The sequence below is a fragment of the Miniopterus natalensis genome, chromosome 6 (assembly GCF_054644295.1).
Source record: "Miniopterus natalensis isolate mMinNat1 chromosome 6, mMinNat1.hap1, whole genome shotgun sequence".
Lineage (NCBI taxonomy): Eukaryota > Metazoa > Chordata > Mammalia > Chiroptera > Miniopteridae > Miniopterus > Miniopterus natalensis.
The window spans coordinates 47,724,457-47,748,432 of record NC_142086.1 but is presented as its reverse complement, the minus strand read 5'-3'; the positions used below and the strand labels follow the sequence as shown (position 1 = coordinate 47,748,432).

At 37.3% G+C, this 23,976-nt stretch overlaps 1 protein-coding gene across 1 annotated transcript in view; it reads right to left on the bottom strand.

The window, feature by feature from the left end:
- Positions 1 to 1,317: 1,317 nt before the first annotated feature.
- SENP5 (SUMO specific peptidase 5) overlaps positions 1,318 to 23,976 on the bottom strand; it is a 30,696-nt gene continuing 8,037 nt past the window's right edge. The window contains exons 2-10 of the mRNA XM_016200014.2: positions 22,229 to 23,760; positions 13,759 to 13,864; positions 13,477 to 13,615; positions 13,170 to 13,217; positions 12,938 to 13,015; positions 9,653 to 9,790; positions 5,967 to 6,050; positions 4,240 to 4,290; positions 1,318 to 3,365 (exon numbers count right to left, since the gene is read on the bottom strand). Coding sequence (XP_016055500.2) covers positions 3,255 to 3,365; positions 4,240 to 4,290; positions 5,967 to 6,050; positions 9,653 to 9,790; positions 12,938 to 13,015; positions 13,170 to 13,217; positions 13,477 to 13,615; positions 13,759 to 13,864; positions 22,229 to 23,729 — 2,256 coding nt within the window. The 5' untranslated portion in view covers positions 23,730 to 23,760 and the 3' untranslated portion in view covers positions 1,318 to 3,254. The remainder of the gene's footprint in view (positions 3,366 to 4,239; positions 4,291 to 5,966; positions 6,051 to 9,652; positions 9,791 to 12,937; positions 13,016 to 13,169; positions 13,218 to 13,476; positions 13,616 to 13,758; positions 13,865 to 22,228; positions 23,761 to 23,976) is intronic.

The window sequence follows — 23,976 nt, the reverse complement described above, 5'->3', positions numbered from 1 at the left end:
ATTTCAAATGCTCAATAGCCACATGTGGCTAGTGGATGCAAATACAGAACATTCCATCACTGCAGAAAATTCTCTTGGTAGGCTGCTTGGAGCCTACACTGGTCATGTTCATAAATGAGCGCTGTCATGACTGGAATGTCACTCGGAAAAATTACTACTCACCAAACAGTACATGTTAGTCAGTACAAGAGAACACACGTTTATAAAGGCATTTAGTTTATTTTTCAAAAAAATATTTTTGCTAGAAGGTTTGGGTCATTTTACATGATCACCACCTTTAAATAAATTCTTTTTCTGACCAAAAGGTACCACTTAAATGAACAGCTTGTCTAGGTCTGCTTTTGTAACACCCAAATACAATTAGCACTTCTCTGATGGTATTCCCTAGGTCTTCTTAATTATTGTCTACTGGCCAGGAGGCAGAGCCCAGCACATAAAGTATGTGCTTTATAACTGCAAATTAATTTGGTCATCAGTAAGCAGAGCAGGTAGTCAATATATCTAATTCACACTTGTTTCTTGCCTGATGGGTCTGATCCACCCAGAGCTCCCAGTTATCTCTTTTAACCCAGTGAACCACAATTGCAGTGAACCACAATTTCAGAGAAAAAGGGCAGCTCAACTTAGACTAGTGCTGGCTGTGTCCCAGTTAGGTCTGTTACTGTTTTGTTCCAACTATGAATTCAAGATGACCAGTGTTACTTGTATTTAATGATAAATAGAAAATACAATGCAAAGCCAAAAAAGGGATTTGGGGACTACTGGGAGCAAGTGCTTTTTTTCCCTTAGGAGGTTCCCTTCCTTAAGAGAAGGTTGGTTCTCTATAATTCTTGAGAGATCTTAATTAAAAGTTGAATTAAATCTACATTCATTGCTATAAATTTAACAAAAGGAAAAAAAATCACTGGAAAGAAGCAACTACAGACTGATAAGTTTGCTGATGAAGAGAAATGGGCAGCTTATTGAAGGCACATCATAAGTAGCTTTTAGTCTGTACAAGGCCTACACTCAACCCCAAAAGCATAAGGTCTACCCACCTTGTGGGCAACAATTCAGTGCCAAGCTAGTGACAGTAAAACAATGCCTGTCTCTTCCACCAACAACCCAAACTATATTTCAAAAATGTCTTTGTTGCAAGGAAGCAATTATTGCAAACATCAGGACAAAGGCCATTCTAATGTAGGACTTGGGCTAAATAGAGGTTTATAACTAATCACAAGAGGGGGGAAAGTGACTATGTGTGCTAAAACCAAGTTTCATGAATGCAGAGAAACATTTTAACCAGACTTAAAATGCTGAGCAATGCACCTCAAAGCTGAAAGTGAATGAGGAACTGGACAAGGACAGTTCACTATAGGTTCTCTACGAACATCCCTGTAAGCCTCAATGCTGAGATGACAACAGTTTCTCAGATTGGAGGAAATGGCAGCTCAGGCTTTGGGCATTAAGATTCTTGCCAGAACACAGTTCTGACACTTCTACATGCCTAATTCTATCAGTAAGGAAGAGAGATAAGTATAAGACATTTTGAATCAATAGCCTACTTACTGGCTACTCTGTGTAGCTACAAAAAAAAAAAGGCAAATGTATCACATACAGATTTGAAAAATCTCATTTTGCATACTTATGTCTGAAAACTGAAAACCTTAAGACGACATCCTCCCCATTTTAAATTGTCACCTTTCCTAATGCAGACACAACCCTATCTATAGCAGCATAAAGTGCCTCTAATCTCAGTCTTTTTAACGATTTGAAGCACAGTAAGAAATACTGACCTGGTTTTATACTAAGGAGTTTGAGTCTGGGGTACTTAGGAAAGTGCTGGGGCTGTTTACAATGTAAACACTGGTGTTGGTGCTTGGAATGTCTGGGGAGGGAACCCTGCATGTAAACATGTCTGACTCCACCCTCAACTGCTGCAGTCAGCCTTACCTTATGGCCAAGTTAAACTGCACATTTTAGCTTTTTATTTTCAACACCTAACTAGGCATAGATCCCAAGTATCTTCTGCCATTTTCTTGGTACTTTTCTGTACAAATTTCTGAGTTTCTTACATACATATCTGTTGCTTTTCCTGCCCAGTTCAGAACAGATAATTGGGTAGTTTAACATGCATCTTTTATTTCCTTTCAAATACCACAAAAGGCTAGATTGAAGATGCAAGATCCACTGTATTAACCCTAATGCAGCTAAGTGTAAGGACAGGGCCACTTCTGCCTTTCTCCAGAAGGTGAGGTTCATAGAAGTGAAAAAAGGACTCATATTAGAGTCTCAGGGTTGGTCGAGCAGAGGCCAAATGAGCCCTGCATGTTGCTGAGACCTCTAAAGGGCTAAAGGGGAAAAAACTATTAACAGTTGCTGTACTCCTGAGGAATCAAGTCTTCTCTATTACCTTTCCTCTTCCCCCCACCCACCTGCAAAAGACCTGAAGCCAGTCTTCGTTTTGAATGTTTATATTCTAAATACCCTTAAAATAGGTATTTGGCAAACCTTAATTTCTTATGGGAGATAATACAAGGGAAGTGCCAACTTGTAAATTACAAATGAATTCTTATTTGTTTGACCCCTTGTTTGATACTAAGTTTTTTAATGGGTCAGAAACAAAAATCCAGGGATAGGCATTTATTATAATTCTCACATGTGCCTCCATAAAGAGAATACACCAGTTAGTTTTTGGCCACTTCTCACCCATCAAAAGGAATGCAACTCAAATTCCAAGACTCACCTAGAGTTGGGAAGTCAGTGAAAGGTACTGCTGATAAAAGAAAGAAAGACAGGACTGACTTTGTCAAAACAACTAGCTACCTTTTATGCCCAGGGAACACCTAATACTCTCAGAGTTATGTTGTATCAAAAACATCCCACATTTTTAGGTTTTGGGATTAAATTTTAAACCTGTACTCAGTTCATATCTGTTTCAAAAGCTGCACCAAGTCTACTAGGCTTTTTTTTTTTTAATACTCTGCACTGCATGCTCTGTGTATATGCATGCGTTTGGATAATAAATATTAAATATAGGGTGTGGGGGGGGAAACAGGTGGAATCCATAAAGTTAAAACTGAAACCAAACTGAACATTAAAAAATAGTACATGGTAGCTAGAGAAATGAATAAGGGCTAAAAATAAACTTGAGGTAACAATAGTGGTCCAATACCACTGATCTGAAATATCTGTAAAAATTCAAATAAGTGTTTGGAGATTCAAGTAACAAACCATCTGCTCCAACTTGGTCAGACTTCCCAGCCTTGCTGAGTTTAGTCCATGAGCCGGCACTCACACAGCTCCTTGTAAATCCTCTTCCGGACTCGGGGCATGTCCTCTTGGGAAAACTGGAAAGACTGATTTAAGGCGAGGCACTTGCAGTACTGCAAAGGACCCAGAAACATTTAAATGGCATGAGGAGTTATGTGCTAGCCCAATGTATTTTACCAGATGCAGACCTAATAAAATAGGGCCTAAGGCAGCATTTTAAAACTTGTTTAAACTTGTTATAAAACATTGTTTCAAAACATTTACCTCTAAATTACAGTCAACCTTCCATGCAAGTATATGGCCTGGGATCTCCCCACTTAATACTGTGAAAAGCGGAAACTGATGAAGAGGCTCCAATTCTTCTCAAGGTGCAACTAGACCTAACGGCCTTTAAATGAGAACTTGTACTTGTTCACAAACTCCAGACATTCAGGAGTTAATATGAATGAGTCCATCTTCCAAGATCTTTGCAATTTTTTAAATTCATGGACCATATACTATAACTTCCTTCACATATATAATGTATAACAAAATTTTCAATAGCCTTTTGACCACTAAGGGAATCTACAGTATAAGAAAACACAGCTTTTGAATGTGGCCATTATTTAAAATCTAAATAGTTTTTACTCTATGGCTAAAGGCCATTTGCCAATGGTTAAAAATATACAGTTAATTCTGCAAATGCCAAGGGCTTATGATATGGACAAATTCAGATCAGTGTCCAGTGTGGCTTACTAATAACTAATAACCTCTGATAAGACATGGATGACACCAATTATTCATTCCTGACCTTCAAAGATGGTTCTTCCTAATGATAACATCTAAAAATACAGAAATTACTGCTTTTCAACAAGAAAGGAAGAGGAAGGAAAAGTACCCTGTTAACTGTAGCTGGTATCATGTACATATCATGGGTACTCCCATCTCTCTAAACCCAACAAATTGAATTCACACATTATAAATTCTGAAAAAACAATATTTGTTTACCTGGAGCACAAAGACTCCACAGTCACTGTCATTTTTCTGTTGTGGAATACACTGAGGGGGAAAAACAAAATGATCATTAAAATAAGACTAAGTAGTACTCTTGAGATGAAAAAATGAGCAAACGACAGGAACTGTGTCTATCCAGGACATCTGGTAGTGTACCAGTGGTATTTCAAGTGTTTGATTTTAGCCCTGCCTGGTGTGGCTGGTTGAGCATCGTCCCATGCACAGAAAGGTCACCGGTTCCATTCCTGGTCAGGGCACATGCCCACGTTGCAGGTTCAATCCCTGGTCAGGGTGCATAATGGGAGGCAACCAATTGACCAGTCTCTCTCACAATGATGTTTCTCTCTCCCTCTCTCTCTAAAATCAATAAAAACCTATTTTAAAACAAAGTGTCTGATTTTATGAAGGCATCTGGCCACATGAAAACAGCTGTCAATCAACTGCAATTTATAGAACATTTTGCCTAGATAAATGGGAAATCAAAAACATATTTTAAAACTTCCATTTGGATAATTAGTTTTTCTGTGAATACACTGACACTAGAACTGTGGATCAGAGAAGATGTGCCTGGTCTCTGAATACTTAGACAGTAATGATCCTGCTTAGCAGTCTTCACTTTTCATCTCATATTACACAACTCAACCCTATTCTTTGAAAGAAATTTTAAAGGTAAATGGTATGTTTTCAAAAGAACTGGTTACTATATCCTGCCTAACATGGGAATATGAAAGATCCTGACTAAATTTAGGAGAATACCTAGATATTCTGGTTGGGTAAATTCAGAAAATTTACAAATTCAATTCTAGTTTGAACTAATATACTAAGTTATTTAAAGCATAAAACTTAAGCTTAAATTTAAAATTTAGCACTTTGTTCATTCAAGGATGAACAAATTAATCTTATCTCTTTGGTTTTGGGTTAGTTTGTTTCAAGACCCTGCCTTATTAACATTGAGTCAGTGATCCAGATAGACCTGAGTTCAAGAACCTGACCCTACCAGTAGCTGTGGTGGCCTTTGGGGAAGGTCCCACCTAGGCTTCAGTTTTCTCATCTAAAGAATAAAGATGATGCTTATCCCTAAATGACCTACTTACCTCACAGGCTGTAAGGATCAAATGAGATCACACAAGCATAAACATTTTGAAAACATGAAATCAGTGACTATAAAATGTAAGAAACTGGTATTTGTAACAGGATTGAGAGGCTCTGCCTAGGCACAGTGCTGCACAAACAGCTTTAACTGTGTATAGGCCAAACATAGTGCTCCTTCCAGATTGTGCTTCGACTGAAGCACTCAGCCCACTGTCTTCTCCAAATGCCTGGAAAGTAGCTCAGTGCACTTGCACCCTCAGAAGATCCAAATAGTCATTTCAATATTTTCTCTGGGTCAATACGAGTCTCCTGGAAATACGAGCTATGAGGTAAGACACAGGTACCACCCCCAAAAAAATTTTTATGACCATATCATTACAAAAATTTTATAACCATATCATTCGCAGCTGCCCCCAATAATGAAATGACTAAACTTATTTGTTCCCAGCAAGCACTGGGAAACAGCAGCCAGATGACGAACACTAATGTTATGAGCTGCCTCCTCGAAGCTTCCAGGCTCTTCATTGGCATCTTCATCAGTAGTCTAAAAATGTTTTTAAAGACACCCACCCCTTTGATAATTCCATCCCCTTGATATGCCTGGGTTTTCATTTTTATCACATACTTACCTTTGTAACAGGAGTCTGCCAACCCTGAAGAAATTCAGGTCTATTTTTTTCTCTGGCTTCAGTCAGCAAATACTTTCTTATATTCTGGTTAAAAAGAAACCGAAACACAAATGCTATGTTTCATCAGTTGATGAAAAATGGAACCTACCCACAGCAGAAGAATGGAACCTCTTCCGCAGAAGAGGAAGCTGTGGCCCCACCATTGTTTAGGCAGAGTATGCATGAATAAGTTTAAAGGTGGAACTTTATTTCAGACCTTTTACTTCATAATGTTAAGGATGACTTCGCCGACCCTCTGTACTCAGGTATGCACTTAGACTGTGGACACTGATATGTGTTGAACTTTTAATAAGATGGTCAGCCTTTTTCAGCAGTAAGTCAACCAGCTGAATTTGAGACTTAAAAATTACTGCCAGTGCTCAGCAAAGGGAAGGAACTCATGGCAGAAATCCTTAATAACTGAAACAAAATTAAAAACATTTCTGTTCTCATATTTTTGAGAACTGCAGGTAAAGTTATCATTCAATTTGTAGAGTTATAATTAAACAGAGTCAGATCCACTGCTGAAATTTCTACCAAGATGAAGCCTAATGGAGTTTGAAATTATCCCTTATGCCCTCAACCTTTTCGTGCTTTTCTCTCTCTGCATCTCTCTTCTAAGGGTGAAGTGGGCCTTGACCGGTGTGGCTCAGCTGGTTGGACATCATCTCATGCACCCAAAGGTTGCTGGTTTGATTCCTGGTCAGGGCACATGCCTGGGTTGGGGCTCAATTCCCTGTGGGGGCTGTGCATGAGGCAGCCAATAGATATTCAGCTCTCACATCTCACATTGATGTTTCCCCTTCTCTTTCCCTCTCTCTCCCTCTCTAAAAATCAATAAAAATATTTAAAAATAAAATAGCCCTAGCTGGTTTGGCTAAGTGGTTAGAGCGTCAGCCTGCAGACTGAAGGATCCTGGGTTTGATTCCAGCCAAGGACACATACTTTGGTTGCAAGCTCAATCCCCAGCCCTGATCAGGTGTGTGAAGGAGGCAACCAATCAATGTGTCTCTCTCAAATCGATGTTTCTGTCTCTCTCTTTCTCTCTCTCTCCCCCTTCCATTCTCTCTGAAAAGCAATGGAAAAAGTATCCTCAGGTGAGGATTAATAAAAAATAAAAAATAATTTCTCTTCCTTTAGGGCAAAGTAAAAAGGGTGAAGAGGTTACATGAATTAAATTAACCCCCTTGAAGGTAAAGTAAATGTATATATATGTGTGTATACTTAAGTGTGTGTATACACACATATATATACACATACAAGTATGCATATATGTATTTTATTTCCATAAACATGTTATACTGTATCATTCCTGCAACTTGCTTTTTATTTTATTTTTTATTTTTATTTTTTAAATGAAAGTATTTTTATTTTTTTAAATATATCTTTATTGATTTCAGAGAGAGGAAAGGAGAGGGGGAGAGAGAGAGAGATAGAAACATCAATGATGAGAGAGTCATTGATCAAGCCCATAACCGGGGCATGTGCCCTGACCAGGAATCGAACCCTGATCGCCTGGATCCTAGGTTGATGCTCAACCGCTCAGCCACGCCCGGCCGGGCACAACTTGCTTTTTAAAATTTAGTATGTCTTAGAGATCTTTCATGTTAGAACATGGAGATCTACTATATTCTTTTTAACTGCTACGGTCAGTTTAACAGTATGACTATACTATAGTGTACATATTTAGCTAATCTGTTGGCAGAGCTAAATTTAGGTTGTTTTGATTTTTCACTATTATCAATAATGCTGCAATTAACATCCTGGTATACACCCCATCCTTGTGTGCAAATACTTATTTTTATGGAGTAGATACCAAGAAACAGAATTGGTATGCAATACTTTATAAGGTACTTAGAACTGATTAGAATTGCTATTGTTCAAGTATACATTCCACCAGAAAATATGAGAACATCTGTTTCCTTATACCCACATAAACAACTGAATACCATTAAATATTCCTTAATATAATATTATATAAATATATAATATAATAATATATAGCATAAAAAATGGAACCATATTTGCATTTCCCATATTTCTGGTGAGGCTGAGCATCTTGCCACGTGTTTAATGGCTACATGCATTTTTCCTAAAAATTATCTTTTGTCCATTTCTATGATCCTTTTTTTTCTTGTTCACTTGTAGCAGTTTTATATATTTTCAGGACAGTAACTATCTATTATATAGGTCACAAACATTTTCTTCAAGTCTGTCCCTTGTCTTTTAACTTTATAGCATACAGAAGTTTTAAATTATGGTATGTTAAAATTTATCAATCTGTTCCTTTATGTCTTTTGCTTTTCTGGTTCTGTGTAAGAATGCCTTCCCTACTCTAAGAATATTAACATTTTCTATATTTTATTCTAACTTTTACAGTTCTGTGTTTTATATTTAGGTCATTATTCTGTCTGAAATTTGTTTTTCTACATAGCATGACGTAAGGATCTGTATTTTACTTTTCCGAATAGACAGCTAATTTTCCCAGTGGCATTTACTGAATAGCCTGTCCTTTCCTAACTCTATCATATACTAAGTTCTCACATATACATGAGTTGTTTCTAGATTCTCTATGCTGTACCACCAATATACTTGTCAATTCCTAAATATAAACATAGTTTTAATTATTAAAACTTTATAATATAGCCCTGGCCACGTAGCTCAGTTGGTTAGAGTATTGTTGTAATATGCCAAGGTTGCAGTTTCAATCCCTGGTCAGGGCACATACAAGAGTCAACCAATGAATGCATAAATAAGTGGAACAACAAATCGATATTTCTTTCTCTCTCTCTCCCCCTCTAAAATCAATAAATTTGAAAACAAACACCCACAAAACCTATGATGTAGTGTGACATCTAGTAAACCAAGTATTCCTTCCTTTACTGTTCTGCTTCGAAACTATTTTAGCTGTTCATGCACATGAATTCAGCAATATGAATTCCACGATGAGCTGATCAGGTTTATTTCAAAATCCTGATGGGAAACTAATTAGGACAGAAACTGGTATATATTAGTTTGGGGAGAACTGATCTCTTTCCAATATTGAGTGTGTCTATCTTTCCATCTAGTCAGATTTCCTTTAAATACTTTAGTTTTCTTCTCTAAAAACTTCCACATTTTTTGCTAGGGTATATTCCTGGATAATTTATGTCTTTGTTGCCTTTGAAAATGGAATCTTTCTGTTTTCAATTACATTTTCTAACTGGTTCTTGCTAGTACAGAAAAATTAAGAAACCTACTGAATTCTTTTGCTTTATATCCCCCCATCTTGTTGAACTCTCATATTTTCCAGCTGATTCTCTTGGTTATAATTCATTCTACAGAAGTTATTTTGAAGATACGAGCAAATTTCAGCTCTAAGAGAAACCAAGGAAAATTATTTCTATCCACGTTCAAATGAAAGTGTTAAGGGAAAGGCATAATAAAATGTGATGAAATCCAAATAAGGAATGTATCTCAGAGAGGAATCCAGATTATAGATAGCCACCTGTCCCCACCTGGAGATTCCTCTGGTAGTCCTTTTCTCTGCCAACAGTTCAGAGGGGTTTTATGACAGAAATTGAATCTCAATGGTACTGTATCTAGAGCTAAGATATTATTTAATCAATCCCAAGATAAATGAAAAAATAGACATTATATTACCTTACCTCTACACAAAACTTAAAATGAATGCCTTGAGAATCATAAAATGAAATAATTCGGTCAGAGAGTGTCACAGTAATGAGAGACCAGTGAACTTCCAGGTGAATAGGAATCAACAGGAGACTCTTTTTAAATAAATCCACCTAATCAAGAAAAGAAAAAGAAATGCAGCCATCACCACAGGCTATCCAAATCAAGAATAAACAGCTGCTTCCGTTTCCCGACCTCTGACCTACCCAAAGTCATAAAACTAGGAAGTGGGGAAGCCAGAATTAGAACCCAGGTCTTAGTCTAAAGCCCATGTTGTAACTACTAAGCTATAATACACAGTAAGAAAACTGATGAGCCTTAGCCAGTTTGGCTCAGTGGTTAGAGCAATGGCCTGTGGACTAAAGGGTCCTGGGTTCGATTTTGGCCAAGAGCACGTATCTAGGTTGAAGGGTCAGCCCCCACTGGAGCCATGTGGGAGGCAACCAGTCAAAAAAAAAAAAAAAAGAAACTGATGATATAGAAAGTACCATTTTCCATTTAACCTGCTAAACCTGTGCTTATCAACTGCCAAACATGACTTGGCCCCTTATTTTCTTGTGTACATATTTGACCTCGACTCAATTCTTATTTAGGAAGGAATCCTGGCATGAGAAAACAAGGCTATAAGGCTTCTATCTTTCTACAGATTCAGTATAGTAGTTAAGATTGTGGGCTCTGAAATAAGTTTGGTGGAATTCAAATTCTGGTTCTTCCACTTATAGGCCATATGACTGGCAATTTTCATAGCTTCTTTGTACTTTAATTTCCTCAATATAAAATACAGGTAACAATAGTACCTACCTTATGAAGTCCTTAAGAGTGACAATAAATGTAAAATGCCAAGAACTGTGCTTAACACATTATATGTAGCCAATAAATCTTAGCTTTTATTACTATTACTATTTCGGGTCTCCCAGATGTCAAAATTGAGAAAAATATCCCTGATAATACTTTACATATCCTTTGCATACTAATTTACCCTTTATATCCTGTTATATCCTTTGCAATCTAGAAATATTTGCTATTCCACTCAAAATCCTAGTTGTGGATGATAAAGTAGTAGTTGTTTAATAAACATTTATAAAAGAGTTAATTTCTTTTTTTCAGGTAAAGATTATTTTAGTGATTCCTTGGGTTAAAACAAATAAAAGGCTATTTTAAACTACATTAGATTCTTTTTTATTTTTTAATTTATTGGGGTGACACTGGTTAACGAAATTATATACAGGTTTCAGGTGCACAATGCCACAACATGTCATCTGTACACTGTATTGTGTTCACCACCCCAAGTCAAGTCTCCTTCTATTACCATTTATGCCCCCATGTCCTCTTCCACCTCCCCCCACAACCACATCAGATTCTTAGAAATGTTCTCAAGCCTTCTGTGCTTTCTGGTATTCAGATAATGTCCTGCTCTAGATGAATGTTCTGTTAGTCTACATGACCATAGAGCAAAGCACTTTAGCACTTCTGCTTTTCAGTTTCTGCATCCATAAACCTGGGAGGTGGATGGAAGGAAATATTAAAAGGATTGAGAATTGGTTCTTTCCAGCTCAAAAATTCTGAGTATCTAAAACAAGGAATCATATTTAAAATTCAGTATTAAATGACGCCAAATTTATATTCTTCCCAAAAAGAAACTTTTTTAGGAGGATCCTACAGCAATGCTGTGAGCTGCCTGCGGAGAGGGTTAGCCTCTAGAAGCTGAGGGCTTCAGTCCTACCGCCACAAGGAACTGAATTCTGCCAACCTGAATGAGCTTGGAAGATGAGAATGAATCCTTGCTACTAAGACCCTGAGCAGAGGACCCAGTGAAGCCACGTCTGGATTCCTGAGCATGGGAACTGTGAGATAATAATGGAAACATCTCAGCATATGAATCTATGAAACAGGTAAATGAGAGTGGCCCTGCAGTGTTCTCCAGTTGGCCTTTTGGTTGCAGAGTGGGAAATGTATTCCATCCTAGCCAGGAGGTCTGGAGAGTGCTATGGAATGTTGTCTGAGGTTCCCAAAGCATCCCCAAATACCCTGAATTGAGTAACTATAACAAATAGAAAAGGAAGGGCAAGACATTAAGACCCTCCAGAAATTCTGTGAGCCAACCTGATTCTCCCAAACATTGAATCATACAACTTAAGAAGCTCCAAAAACTGGACCACCAAAGTTCCTGATATCCATAACACTGTGGCTGGAGAGAACCTAAACAGAACCTCTTTATAAGCTTTTAATGATTAAAAAATAAGATTTACAGAAATAGTATGGAGGTCCTTCACAATATCAAGAACAGAACTACCATACAAGTCAGCTATTCCACTTCTGGGTATACACCCCCATGTTAATTGCAACATTATTTACAATAGCCAAGATATGGAAGCAACCTAGGTGTCCATCAATGGATGAAATGATAAAGAAGATGTGGTGTATATATAGAATGGAGTATTATTCAGCCACAGGAAAGAATAAAATCTTGCCCTTTGCAATAACCTGAATGGACGTAGAGGGTATTATGATAAATGAACTAAGTCAGATGGAAAAAGACAGATACCACATGATTTCAGTTCTACATGGAATATAAAAGAAAACCCCTAACAAATCCAATCTCATAGAGACAGAGAACAGATTGATGATTACCAGATGGGAAGAGGGTTGGGGAATGGGCAACATGAGTGAAGAGGTCAACTGTGTGGTGGTGGACAGTAACTACACTTTTGGCAGTGATGACTTTGTAGTGTATACAGATGTCAAGTTATATTGTACACCTGAAATTTATATAATGTCATATACCAATTTTAACTCAATAAAAAAAGAAAGCTTTTTCTTAATTATAAAAACAATTTTTAAAATAAAAATTAGCCCTGGTGAGTGTGACTCGGTTGGAACATCACAGGTCCCATTCCTGGTCAGGGCACATACCCAGGTTGCGGGTTCGATCCCGTCAGGGTACATGTGGGAGGCAACCAATGTTTCTCTCTCATATCGATGTTTCTCACTCTCCCTCTCTTCTATCTTTCTAAAATCAATTAAAAATAAAATAAAAATTAGAAAATACAGATAAAAAGATACACTTCAGTGTATAGCTTTCCAGATCTTTTTCTTCTTCTTGTTAATCAATGGAAAATATCCTCGGGTGAGGATTAAAGAAAAAGGTTTAAAAGAAACTTTCACATTAAAGAGTCTATTTCATATTGGTAATAAAGTTCTTATCCTTCCACTCAAAGTGGCTTATCATCTGCATTTCAAATTTAGAATAACGAGAATACCTTTTTAGTCCATCTTTTTACTCCATTATATCCTTTGGTTACCAGCTGCCTATGAAAAAAGCTGTTGAAGAAGTGAACCTAGAAAAGACATCAAATACAAGCACCCAGATTATATTAGGCTATGCCCAAATTCAACTAAAAAAAAAAAAAACACAGAAATTTTAAAATCCTTTACTATAAGATAGACAGAAAGGTGAAGGGAAGTTTCATCTTTAAAGTAGTTTTCACTTACCTTGTCTGGGACTGCATCCATTATCAGCTCACCGTACATATTAATAACCTATAAAAAGCCAATATAAAACCAGCTTACTAACCCTACACAATTAAAAACATCCCACTCAGAATGAATAACATACTGATACTACTAATAGTAGTCAAACCTTTTGGATAGTTGGGTTAGTGAATGAGTCACTTCAGTAAGGAATAGAGTCCTTGATTCCAAAAGGTAATTGTGAGGCCAACCCAGAAGTTATTAATTATATTTTATTGTCCAACATCCTCTGCAATTTTTCCATGATGAGAACCTACAATACACTAACCTGGTCATTCAGCCAATTCTGACCATCCAGCGTTGCCAGATCATCCATATCCAGCATGTGCTTATTGTAGAAGACACGGAAGTTGCATTTCTGATGTCTGGCCCGATAGTTTGTTATTTCCCTATTGATAAAGGGTTTTCTGAAACAGAAAAAATTTGAAATAGAAAATTAAAAACATGAGTTCTACTTAATTTATTGCTAAGTATCTTTTTTTAATCAAGAAGAGTCATATATGCCAAGAATTTTATTTTCAAGGGCTTAACTTAAGTATCATTGACAAACCTATTAGAAAAATCTTCATTAAAGACATCTTTTAATCTTCCAAGGACATCTTTTTCACTGAGTGGGACCAAACTGCCATACTTCTTCATAACCTCATCTAGGAATCCTTAAATAAAGGAAAAAAGAAAAATTAAGATGAAAAACCATTTTTAGCAGTCATTCTCCCAATACTTAACCTATACATAATACTTAACACACATTTAATCTATATTACTACATATGTTACACTATTAAAAATATTTTAAAAGTTATGTTTTGTAAAAAATAAAATCAAATCAATAAGGCCCTCACCATTCCAATATAGAAAAATGCTCTAAGACATTATTTCACATTGGATCTCTAAGCTACTAATGCATTGCTAGAGAGGGAATGGCTAGCTAAAACTAAAGATTGACATCATTCAGTAGCTTAACCTTGTAGTAGAATCCTATCTCCTAAAGAGTGAAATCTAAAGGGCTTAATTACCTGATTAAATGTGTCTATCAAATTTGGTAACTGAAGGAATTATCTTTTTAAAAATCACAATTAGAGGGAATTAATTGTTGAGATCGCTGTCAAAGTATCATTTGGTAAAAGTGTGTAATTTCTCCTCTCATAGCAAGGGACAAAATCTAAGGCAATTTTAATATACAACCTGACAGTGTCATTATACTCTGAATAAAACTATGAATTAAGCTTAACTAGATAACAGCTGATGAATCATACTTTAAGAAGGGAAACAAAATTAAGGATGACTTCTTGACCAGAATATAGAATAGTCTTCAGATCAATTAGGTAACATATGGATTTTAATGGCTTCCACAATGATCCACTGAATACACCTAAAAAGGCCATAGGAAATAAAACCAAGACATTATTCTAAATAAATACAAAGAAGCTGAGGAAAGACTGAGAGGCTCACAAAAGTGCAGACATGACTTGTGCTATTCACTGATGCTGAATGGGGAGCGTAACAGCCTGCTAACCATCAATCTGACAGTTAAGTCTTCTAGGTTAACATGGGGAAAATGAGGACAATAGCCAATTATTTTACCCAGCTCTCTTTCTAACTTCAAGACAAGAGCAAAGGTCAAGGTACAGTAAATAGCAAAGAGTTGTTTGCTTATGCCTTGTTCTGATCTAGGCTTTAGGCATACAGAAGAGAACAAAAGGGGTCCCATGTCCCGGATTAATCAGAGTAGGAGAGATTTGGGGCTTCTAAACTAGGAATAGAGCATATATTTGCCTACAGTCTTTACTATATCATATCTTATAGTTATCTAAGCATACCCTTGTATATAATGGGAGAATGGGCCCAAAAAGAAGATAAGGAATCCCAACATCTGAGAAACTGCATTTAAGGAACAAATTTTATATAAAACTTTTAATTCCCCTAATAACAAAAGATTAAACGTTAGGCCCAACAACCTTGCGACTTCTCAAATAAGAAAGCAGGCTCATCTATAATGGGGATATGAACTCCAATTCCAAATAAGTATCATAGCAATGAGCTGTCCTTGTTAACAATGTTATTTCTGATGGTAGTATTTTGGAGGGTTTTAAGTTGTTATATTTTCCCCCTCTTATCTGTATTTCTTTTTCACTTTCAGATGATAAATATGGATTCCTAATGCATAAAAAGGCCCCACCTGAATTTTCGAGGAGAACCCTATATGACAATGTCTCACTGATGCACACCATTAACTCACTGGGACCATAAGGCAAGCACTAGCATATCTCACTTCATCCTTGTAAACACCCTGTTAGATAGCATCCCTACTTTACAAATGGAGACAGGAAACTTTGGGAGGTTAAGTAACTTTCTCAAGGACCCTTAACTAGCATACGTCAGAACTAAGACTCTGATTGCAGGTCACCCGACCACAGAAACTGAGCAGTTAGCTCTTATGCTATGCTACCTTCAAAGCATGAAATACTACCACCTTTTCTCTACAACTTGGTTGTTCATTTCACCTTTCCCTTTTAACACTTGTGGAACAAGAATTACCCAGAAAACAGGCTGAAAATGAGAGTTAGCTCTGGCCGGTTTGGCTAAGTGATTACAGTGTGATTACACTGTCAGTCCATGGACTGAATGGTCCCGGGTTCAATTCCGGCCAAGGGCACATAACTCAGCTGCAGGCTCTTCGGGGCCCTGGTTGGGACGCGTGCGGGACGCAATCAATCAGTGTGTCTCTCCCTCACGGATGTTTCTCTCTCTTTCTCTTTCTCTCCCTTCCACTCTCTCTGGAAAGCAATGGAAAAAATATCCTTGGGTAAGGATTTATTTTTTAAAAAAGAGAGAGTTAAGTCCATTATTCTTTTTGTTTAAGGACATTTTAAAAAATGATTTTTTATTGATTTTTGGAGAGGAAGGGAGAGAAACAATATGAGAGTGAAACATCAATCAGCTGCCTCCTGCATGCCCCCTACCCGGGATTGAGCCCAAACCCCGGGCACATGCCCTGACTGGGAATGGGACTAGCAACCTTTTGGGTACAAGCGGATGCTCCAACCAACTGAGCCACATTGGCCAGGGCCCATTATTCTTTACCCACTTGCTATCACCAAATTAATGGACCAAAAAAGAAAGTGCATTTGGAATACAATTTCTTTTACTTCAAAAGTACTTAAATTTCCATGTGACCAAGAAACAGGATAAAATGTTAGGAAAAAACAAGATAATAGCCTTGGCTCATGTTGCTCAGTGGTTAGAGTGTTGGCCCGTGCACCAGAGGGTCGTGAGTTTGGTTCCCAGTCAAGGGCACATACCTCGGTTGCAAGTTCGGTCCCTGGCCCTGGGTGGGCACCCAATTGATGTCTCTCTCTTGAGTCAATGTTCTCTCTCTCTCTCTCTCTCTCTCTCTCTCTCTCTCTCTCTCTCTCCCCTCCCCACCCTCCTCTTCCCTCCCGCCCTTCCACTCTCTCGAAAAATCAATGGAAAAATATCCTCGGGTGAGGATTAACAAAAAATAAAAATAACAAAAAACTACAGTTCAAATTATAGTCCACCCTGAGAGTACAAAAGGTAACAATATAAAAAATAAAACCTAAGGCGTTATTTTAGAAGTTAAATTACTTATCATGGTGGACAGTTTTTTCTTGAAACAACATCCCATCCTAAAAGTGGAATAAGGTTCATTGTGTTGTGCACATAAGAAATGCAACCACTTGGTTCCCCAACAAAATACAATACACACGCCAGAAATCAAAAATAAGGAAGGCACTGATGTATTGTAGAACTGTATGCCTAAAACCTATATAATTTTATTAACCAATGTCACCCCATTAAATTCAATAAAATAAATAAATAAGAATGGCATGAAATATAAGGATAAACAAGGATTGTGCAAAATCTAAGTCAAAAGCATTATAAAATTCTATTAAGGGACACACAGAACTGGCAACATGGAATGGAATAATTCTTTGTTTTTAGACAGGAAAATACAAATATTGTAATGAACACAATTTTCCCTAAATTAATCTATAAATGTAATACAATACCAATGAAAAGTCATGGTTTGCTTTTTAATTGAAAAAGCAAATCCAAAATTCATCTTGGGACAAAAATGTAAGAAATTCCTAGAATTTTTTGAAAAGGATTAAAAGGGAGCATCGAATAAGGGGCAAGAGAAAAAAAAGAGGCCTAGTTCCATCAAATTATAAAACTACAGTAATTAAAGCATAATAGTGCTAGCATAGGAAACAGACCCGATGGCAGGGCACCTCTCATGACCCTGGGGAAAAGATGACTCAATCAATAAATGGTATTAGAACTAGTGACTAAATCTTTTATTCACAGTCGGAATTCATCTGGGTGTAAAGAATGAGGTAGGGATCCATCTTTACTTTTTTCCAAATGGCTAACTGTAAAAATAACACATTAATAGTCTAGAAGAAAATAGGATTGAACATTTTTATACAACTGAAACAGGAAGCAGCTTTAATTTTAAGGGTTTTTTCTTAATATATGACCATAAACATTTAAAAATAAAGTGGAAGTTACTCTTTAATTCCTTTAGAACTTTTATGCCCTTATGAATAGGTATTTCTTTTTTTCTTTTTTAAAAAATATATCTTTATTGATTTCAGAGAGGAAAGGAGAGGGAGAGAAAGAGACAGAAACATCAATGATGAGAGAGTCGTCATTGATCGGCTGCCTCCTGCACACCCTTGACTGGGGATTGAGGCCACAACCTGGGCATGTGCCCTGACCAGGAATCGAACCCCGATCGCCTGGATCCTAGGTTGACACTCAACCGCTGAGCCACGCCCGGCTAGCCTGAACATGTATTTCTTAAACATGTAAGTAGCACACTATATTTACTCTTCTTGAAGCTGCTTTTTCCCCCATTCAATACATCATCCTATTTTTTTTACCTAAGTCAATTCAAAACAACTTAGTAGCCCATTAAACAATTCCCTACTATGACCATTTAAGTTGTTAACTTTTAGCTCTCTAAATAATGTCCCATATACAACCTTTGACATATCTTTGTTCTACTGTTTCCCCAGAACACGCTAAAAGTCAAATTTCTGGGTCAAAGGACATGCATATCTAAAACTTCTAATTTTCACTTATGAGTTTTGTTATATACATATAATGTTTATGAAGTCAAACTGGTATATTTTACTGCTTGAGTTTCCTATCATGCTTGATTATTAAAATGGTCTCTTATATTTGTTTAACAGCTTTATTGAACTATATGATTCACATACCACAAAACTTAACCGCATTTAGTGATTTCGAATATTCAGAGTTGTGCAACTATTACCACTACCTAATTCCAGAACATTTGCTTTACCCTACAAAGAAACTTTGTATTTGTTAGAGGTCACTCCTCATTCCTCTCTCCCCTCCAGCCCCTGGCAACCATTAATCTACTTTATATCTCAACATATTTGCCTAGTCTGGACATGTCAAATCAATAGAATCCTACAGTATGTGGCCTTTTTGTGTCTGGCATCTTTCACTTGGCATATTTTCAAGGTTCATCCACACTGAAACACCTATCAGTATTCCATTTCTTTTTATGGCACAATAATACATTGTATAGATATACCAAATCCTATTTATCCATTCATCAGTTCATAAACATTTCAGTTGTTTCCACTTTTTGGCTATTATGAATAATGATGCTATGAACATATGTGTACCAGTTTTTGTGTCTACTTGTTTCTAATTAGTTAAATTTTTAATTCATTTAGAATGCTGTGGCATAGGAATATATTTGTTTCCTTCCAAAACTAAGCTGAGTACAGAATCTTAGATTTTCATATCCTCCCTTAAGTCTTTTTTTTTTTTAATGGTTGCAATGTTTTGCTTTTGAAAATACTGAGTACATCACAGCTATTTTATTTATTTTTTAAAATCTGTTTTTATTGACTTTTATTTTTTTTTAGAGAGAGGAAAGGAGAGGGAACATCAATGAGAAACATCAACATCAATTAGCTGCCTTTTGCATGCCCCCTACTAGAGATTGAGCTTGAAATCAGGGCATGTACTGTGACCAGGAATCTAACCAGTGACCTCTTGGTGCATGGGCTGACACTCAACCACTGAGCGACACCAGCCAGGCGTCCCTCAAGTCTTTTAAAATTATCTTATACAAGCAAAACTCAGTATTAATTTTTTTCAGCAAGTCACAACTGTCATTGCAAAGCATCCAACCTGGTTTTGAAGGGAGTAACTTTTTACGCTCATATTTCATTAGTTTATGCAATATTTAACAAAATTATGAAACACAGTAAGTAAACTGAAATAAGTACAACTGGCTCTTGATAAATATATAAATCCACTGCAACAAGCGGTGTTACAAGTATCGGAGCAGGGGGGCTGGGAAATGTCCTCTCCCCCCATCAATCTCATTGTTAGAGTATCAATGCTGTATGCCAATTATATCTCAATAAAACGGGGGAAAAGAATTTCAGCTTGAGAGCAAATATCCTCCTTGCTGATATTGGCATAGGCAGGGAGAGATGCTTTTAAGATTCCCCTACTCAGTCTTTTACCATGGGTCTCCCTTTCCTCTCCACCTCCAGAAATGGGACTCACTCAGTGTTGCATCATTTTCCTGCACTACTCTTCCTTCTGCCACGGGGGTTACCCTCTAGACCTTCCCTCTACTTTCTGCCTTTTGGGAGTTTCTCAGTTTCTGATTCACCAAAACTCTCCTCCTAGTTTTCAGTATGGAGATACACATGTGTTTTTAATATACTTTTCATGCATTATATTACAGGTCACTAATGTGAATAAATGTCAATTCTGTAAAAATTCCTACTTCCTCACGTCATGCTAGAGTTTTACTATTAGCCATATTCAATTTATCAATTGTTTTTTGGAAGTGCTACATCTATATGTATAAGTTAACTTGGTATTTGTGGGTAAATGTTAACTATTTCAGGTTTATGTATCATGGTTCTGTAAACCTCATAGTAGGGAAATTTGTCTTTCCCTCTTCTAGGACAGTATAAACAACAAAAATGGGTTTTTTAAAGATTTGCTAAAACTCTATACTTTGTGTTTTTTGGTGTGTTTGGGGTGGGGGGACTTTTTATACATACTTAATGGTTGGGCAAAGTGTTCAGAATTGTTTAAACCACCAAAAAGTAACTCTCCTAACTCCCCAGAAAAAGCCATCCATAACAATTTGATGTATCTGTCCAGATATGTCTTATACAAATATATGTGGAATATATACATATACTCCTCTTACATATGTGCATATGTATCATTTAATAAAATGGCATCATTCTGTTTTACAACTTGCTTTTTTCACTTTATATAAACAGCTTTCAGTATCAAATTTATTCCTTAACAGCTTCATAGTATACTATTGCTTAGAGGTGCCACAATTTATACTTCCATAGAAACAGCTGTTTTGGTTGTCTTAAGTAATGTCCCTGTACAAATATATTTGTACTCCTTTTTTTTAATCCTCACTGAGGATATTTTTCCACTGCTTTTCAGAGAGAGTGGAAGGGAGAGAGACAGAGAGAGAAACATCGATATAAAGAGACACATCAATTGGTTGCTTCCTGCACATGCCCTTACCAGGGCTGGAGCCTGCAACCAACTTAGGTACCCTTGGCTGGAATTGAACCCAGGACCCTTCAGTCCATGGGCGAAAGCTCTAACCACTGAGCCAAACTGGCCAGGGTTATTTGTACTCTTTTATATCTTAGATAAATTGCAAGAAGGAGAATGGGTCAAAAATTGAAAATACCATAATGTCTTTCAAAAATGTTTATGCCAACTTACTTCATGGGGTAGATTTTAACAATCAGACTTTAGCCCAGGCGGGCGTGGCTCAGCGGTTGAGCATCGACCTAGAATCCAGGCAATCGGGGTTCGATTCCTGGTCAGGGCACATGCCCGGGTTGTGGGCTCAATCAATGACTCTCATCATTGATGTTTCTATCTCTCTCTCCCTCTCCTTTCCTCTCTCTGAAATCAATAAAGATATATTTAAAAAAAACAAGTAGACTTTAAAAACATGACATAATAACTTGAAGCCATAAAGTAAAGACAGATAAATTTTACTATGAAAGAACAGAAAATTTCTGTTAAGCAAAAATATCATATACAAAGTCAAGGATTTTATCTTTTGGGAGAGGAAAACTTAAACACTTATAGTATTTATAATTAAAATTGAATTTAACATCTTTAAAATTAGAATGATGCTAAGGTCTATGAAGGCAGGAACCTTTATAGAATGTTTTGTGTTACATCCTGAGAACTATCACACTGCCTGGTACATAGGAGCTTCTTGTATATTAAATAAATAAAATATAAATAACCCAAAAGAAAAATAAGCAAGGGAAAATTATATACAAACAAAAAATGGCCAACAAATATAGAAAAAAAATGTTCAAACTTTAAACTCAAAAACGCAAATTATGATTTGGGGTGGTGAACACACAATACAATATACAGGTGATGTATTACAGAATTGTACCCCTGAAGCCTATATAATTTTATTAAGCAATGTCACCCCCAATAAATTCATTAAATTTAAGACTTTTTCAATAAAAAATGAAAAAAACCTGAAAATTAAAAAGCAAAAGCAAATTAAAGCGAAAAAATCTCATGATCTGTAAGACTGACAAAGTTTAACAAGTGTAAACTGGTTCAACTTTTTGGAGGATAATTTAACAACAATTCTCCTAAAATTTTAAGTGTGAGTATTCTTCCACCATCAATTCTACTACTAAGAATTTACCTTACAGAAACAATTGCAAAAGTATAAAGTAGTAGTTTCATTGCACTGTTGTTTATAGAACAACTGGAAGTAACACAAGTGTCCATTAATCAAGGATTAAATAAACTATGGGACATCTATATAACACAGCAATATAAAAGACTTCAAGAAGAAAGTCTAATTGCTTAAAGGGAAACCAATGTGTGGAAGGGAAAAAGACTCTCCTAGAAAGGAGAATGGACAGCAAGTGTGGGCTGGAGGTTGGGGGAGAATAAAGGAATAGTTCATACCAGAAAGGCAGATTGACAGCTGCTCATCATCCACTGCAGATGCTTTTTGACTGTTCTTCCCACCTCCCACTTGATTTTCTAGTGTGAGTCCACTACCCGTCAGAGGAGCCTCCAGTGGACTTTTACAGTAAGGGTGGTCCAGCAACTTAGAACTAAGAATGTTCTGCCTACGAGATCCATCCTCATCCATCTGGCATGAGCTCTCTTTCTGAACAGTCTCTTCAGACACAGGCCCATCCACACTATTTACAGATTGATCTGCCCCAGACACTGACAATTTTACTGTGTCATCATTGACAGTACTTGTTCCATTTTCCTGACCCAGAGTCATAGTTTCTCTTTCCGTTTCTGAGATAAACACGTTACTAGAATGGTCTGGTAAGGGGATGTCATGAATCAGCTCTGTAAACTCCCACTTAGGCGAGGAAGAGGGTGACTGGTCCCAGGTGTATGTGGCACTGCCATTCTGTTGGTCACGGAATGCTTCATCTAAACTAAGCTCCTTGCCCAAGAAAGGGCTTCCTTTAGTGCAGCCATCAGCCATATGAGAGTTGTTTCCCTTCACCACAGCACTGCTGTCCATATCTGGGAAGTGCGGTTGATGCTGACAAGAAGGGTCTTTAAGTTCTGGGGAAGGGAATGGGCTGCAACTGCCACCCTCACCGTTCTCCCTAAGAGTCTCTTGGTGGTCCCCAGTGACCTGCACCCAGCTTTGCTGGGCTTTTTTTAGCTTGCAAACTTTGCTTTTTGTTCTGAAGTGCTGGGATCTGAGAATCCTGTACCGAAATCTAATCATGGATAATTTCTCATACATCATAAGAGGAGATGCTTTTATTCTTCTATGTTGGTTAAGCTGGAACTTTTTTGGAGTCAGGGCTCCCCCATTCCTGTGGTGCTCCAGCCCTTGGTAGCAGCCATAACAAAAGCGCTTTCTCTTATGGTTGCTCAAGGTGACCACAACTGCACCACCCTCACCTGAACTTGGGCTGTCCCCATTGAACTTCATGGGAAAATCAGAAGCTTGCAACTCCGTCCTAGGTCTGTGACCAATGGCCTGACCTAAAACACTATTTTCTGGTAAGTCAGCAACTGCCTGCAAGAGACTTTTCTCTCCACGATACTCATGGTCAGAATTCTTTGCTGACAGCAACTTTTCTGCTTGGAGTTTCAGGAGAGTCCTTGAGGAAATGAAGTGTTTAGTGCTTTTTCTTTTCACTTTAGAGGACAAAGTACTAACACTTTCAGCAGCCACATTCGACTTTGTCTTAGCAAAACGGGGTTCATCCTGGATCCACGTTTTCTGGATTTGAAGGGCCTTCTTTCTACACTGCAAATGCCTCAACTGCCTGCTCCAAGTAATTGGCCTTCCCAACTTTACTTTCAGAATGCACAAGTGCCGGTGAAAGTAGAACTTCTTAAAGCCTCCAAATCCAGTATTCCATTTCTCAGAAAAGGCTAAGTGGATTCCTTTCCTCCACAGAATTTTCCTCTGTTTTTTCATTTTTCTGATGCATAATGAGATCTGGAGGTAGCTGTAAAGAAGAGAAAGAAAAGTTACATTTCTACCCAAAAATTAGGCCATAAAGAGCCCTGCTGCCAGGGATCCCAGTGGTTAGAGCATCATCCAGCTACATAAAGGTTGCAGGTTCAATCCCTGGTCAGGATACATATAAGAATCAGCCAACGAGTGCATGAATAGGTGGAACAACAAAATGATGTTTCTCTCTCTCTTTCCCTTCTCTATCTAG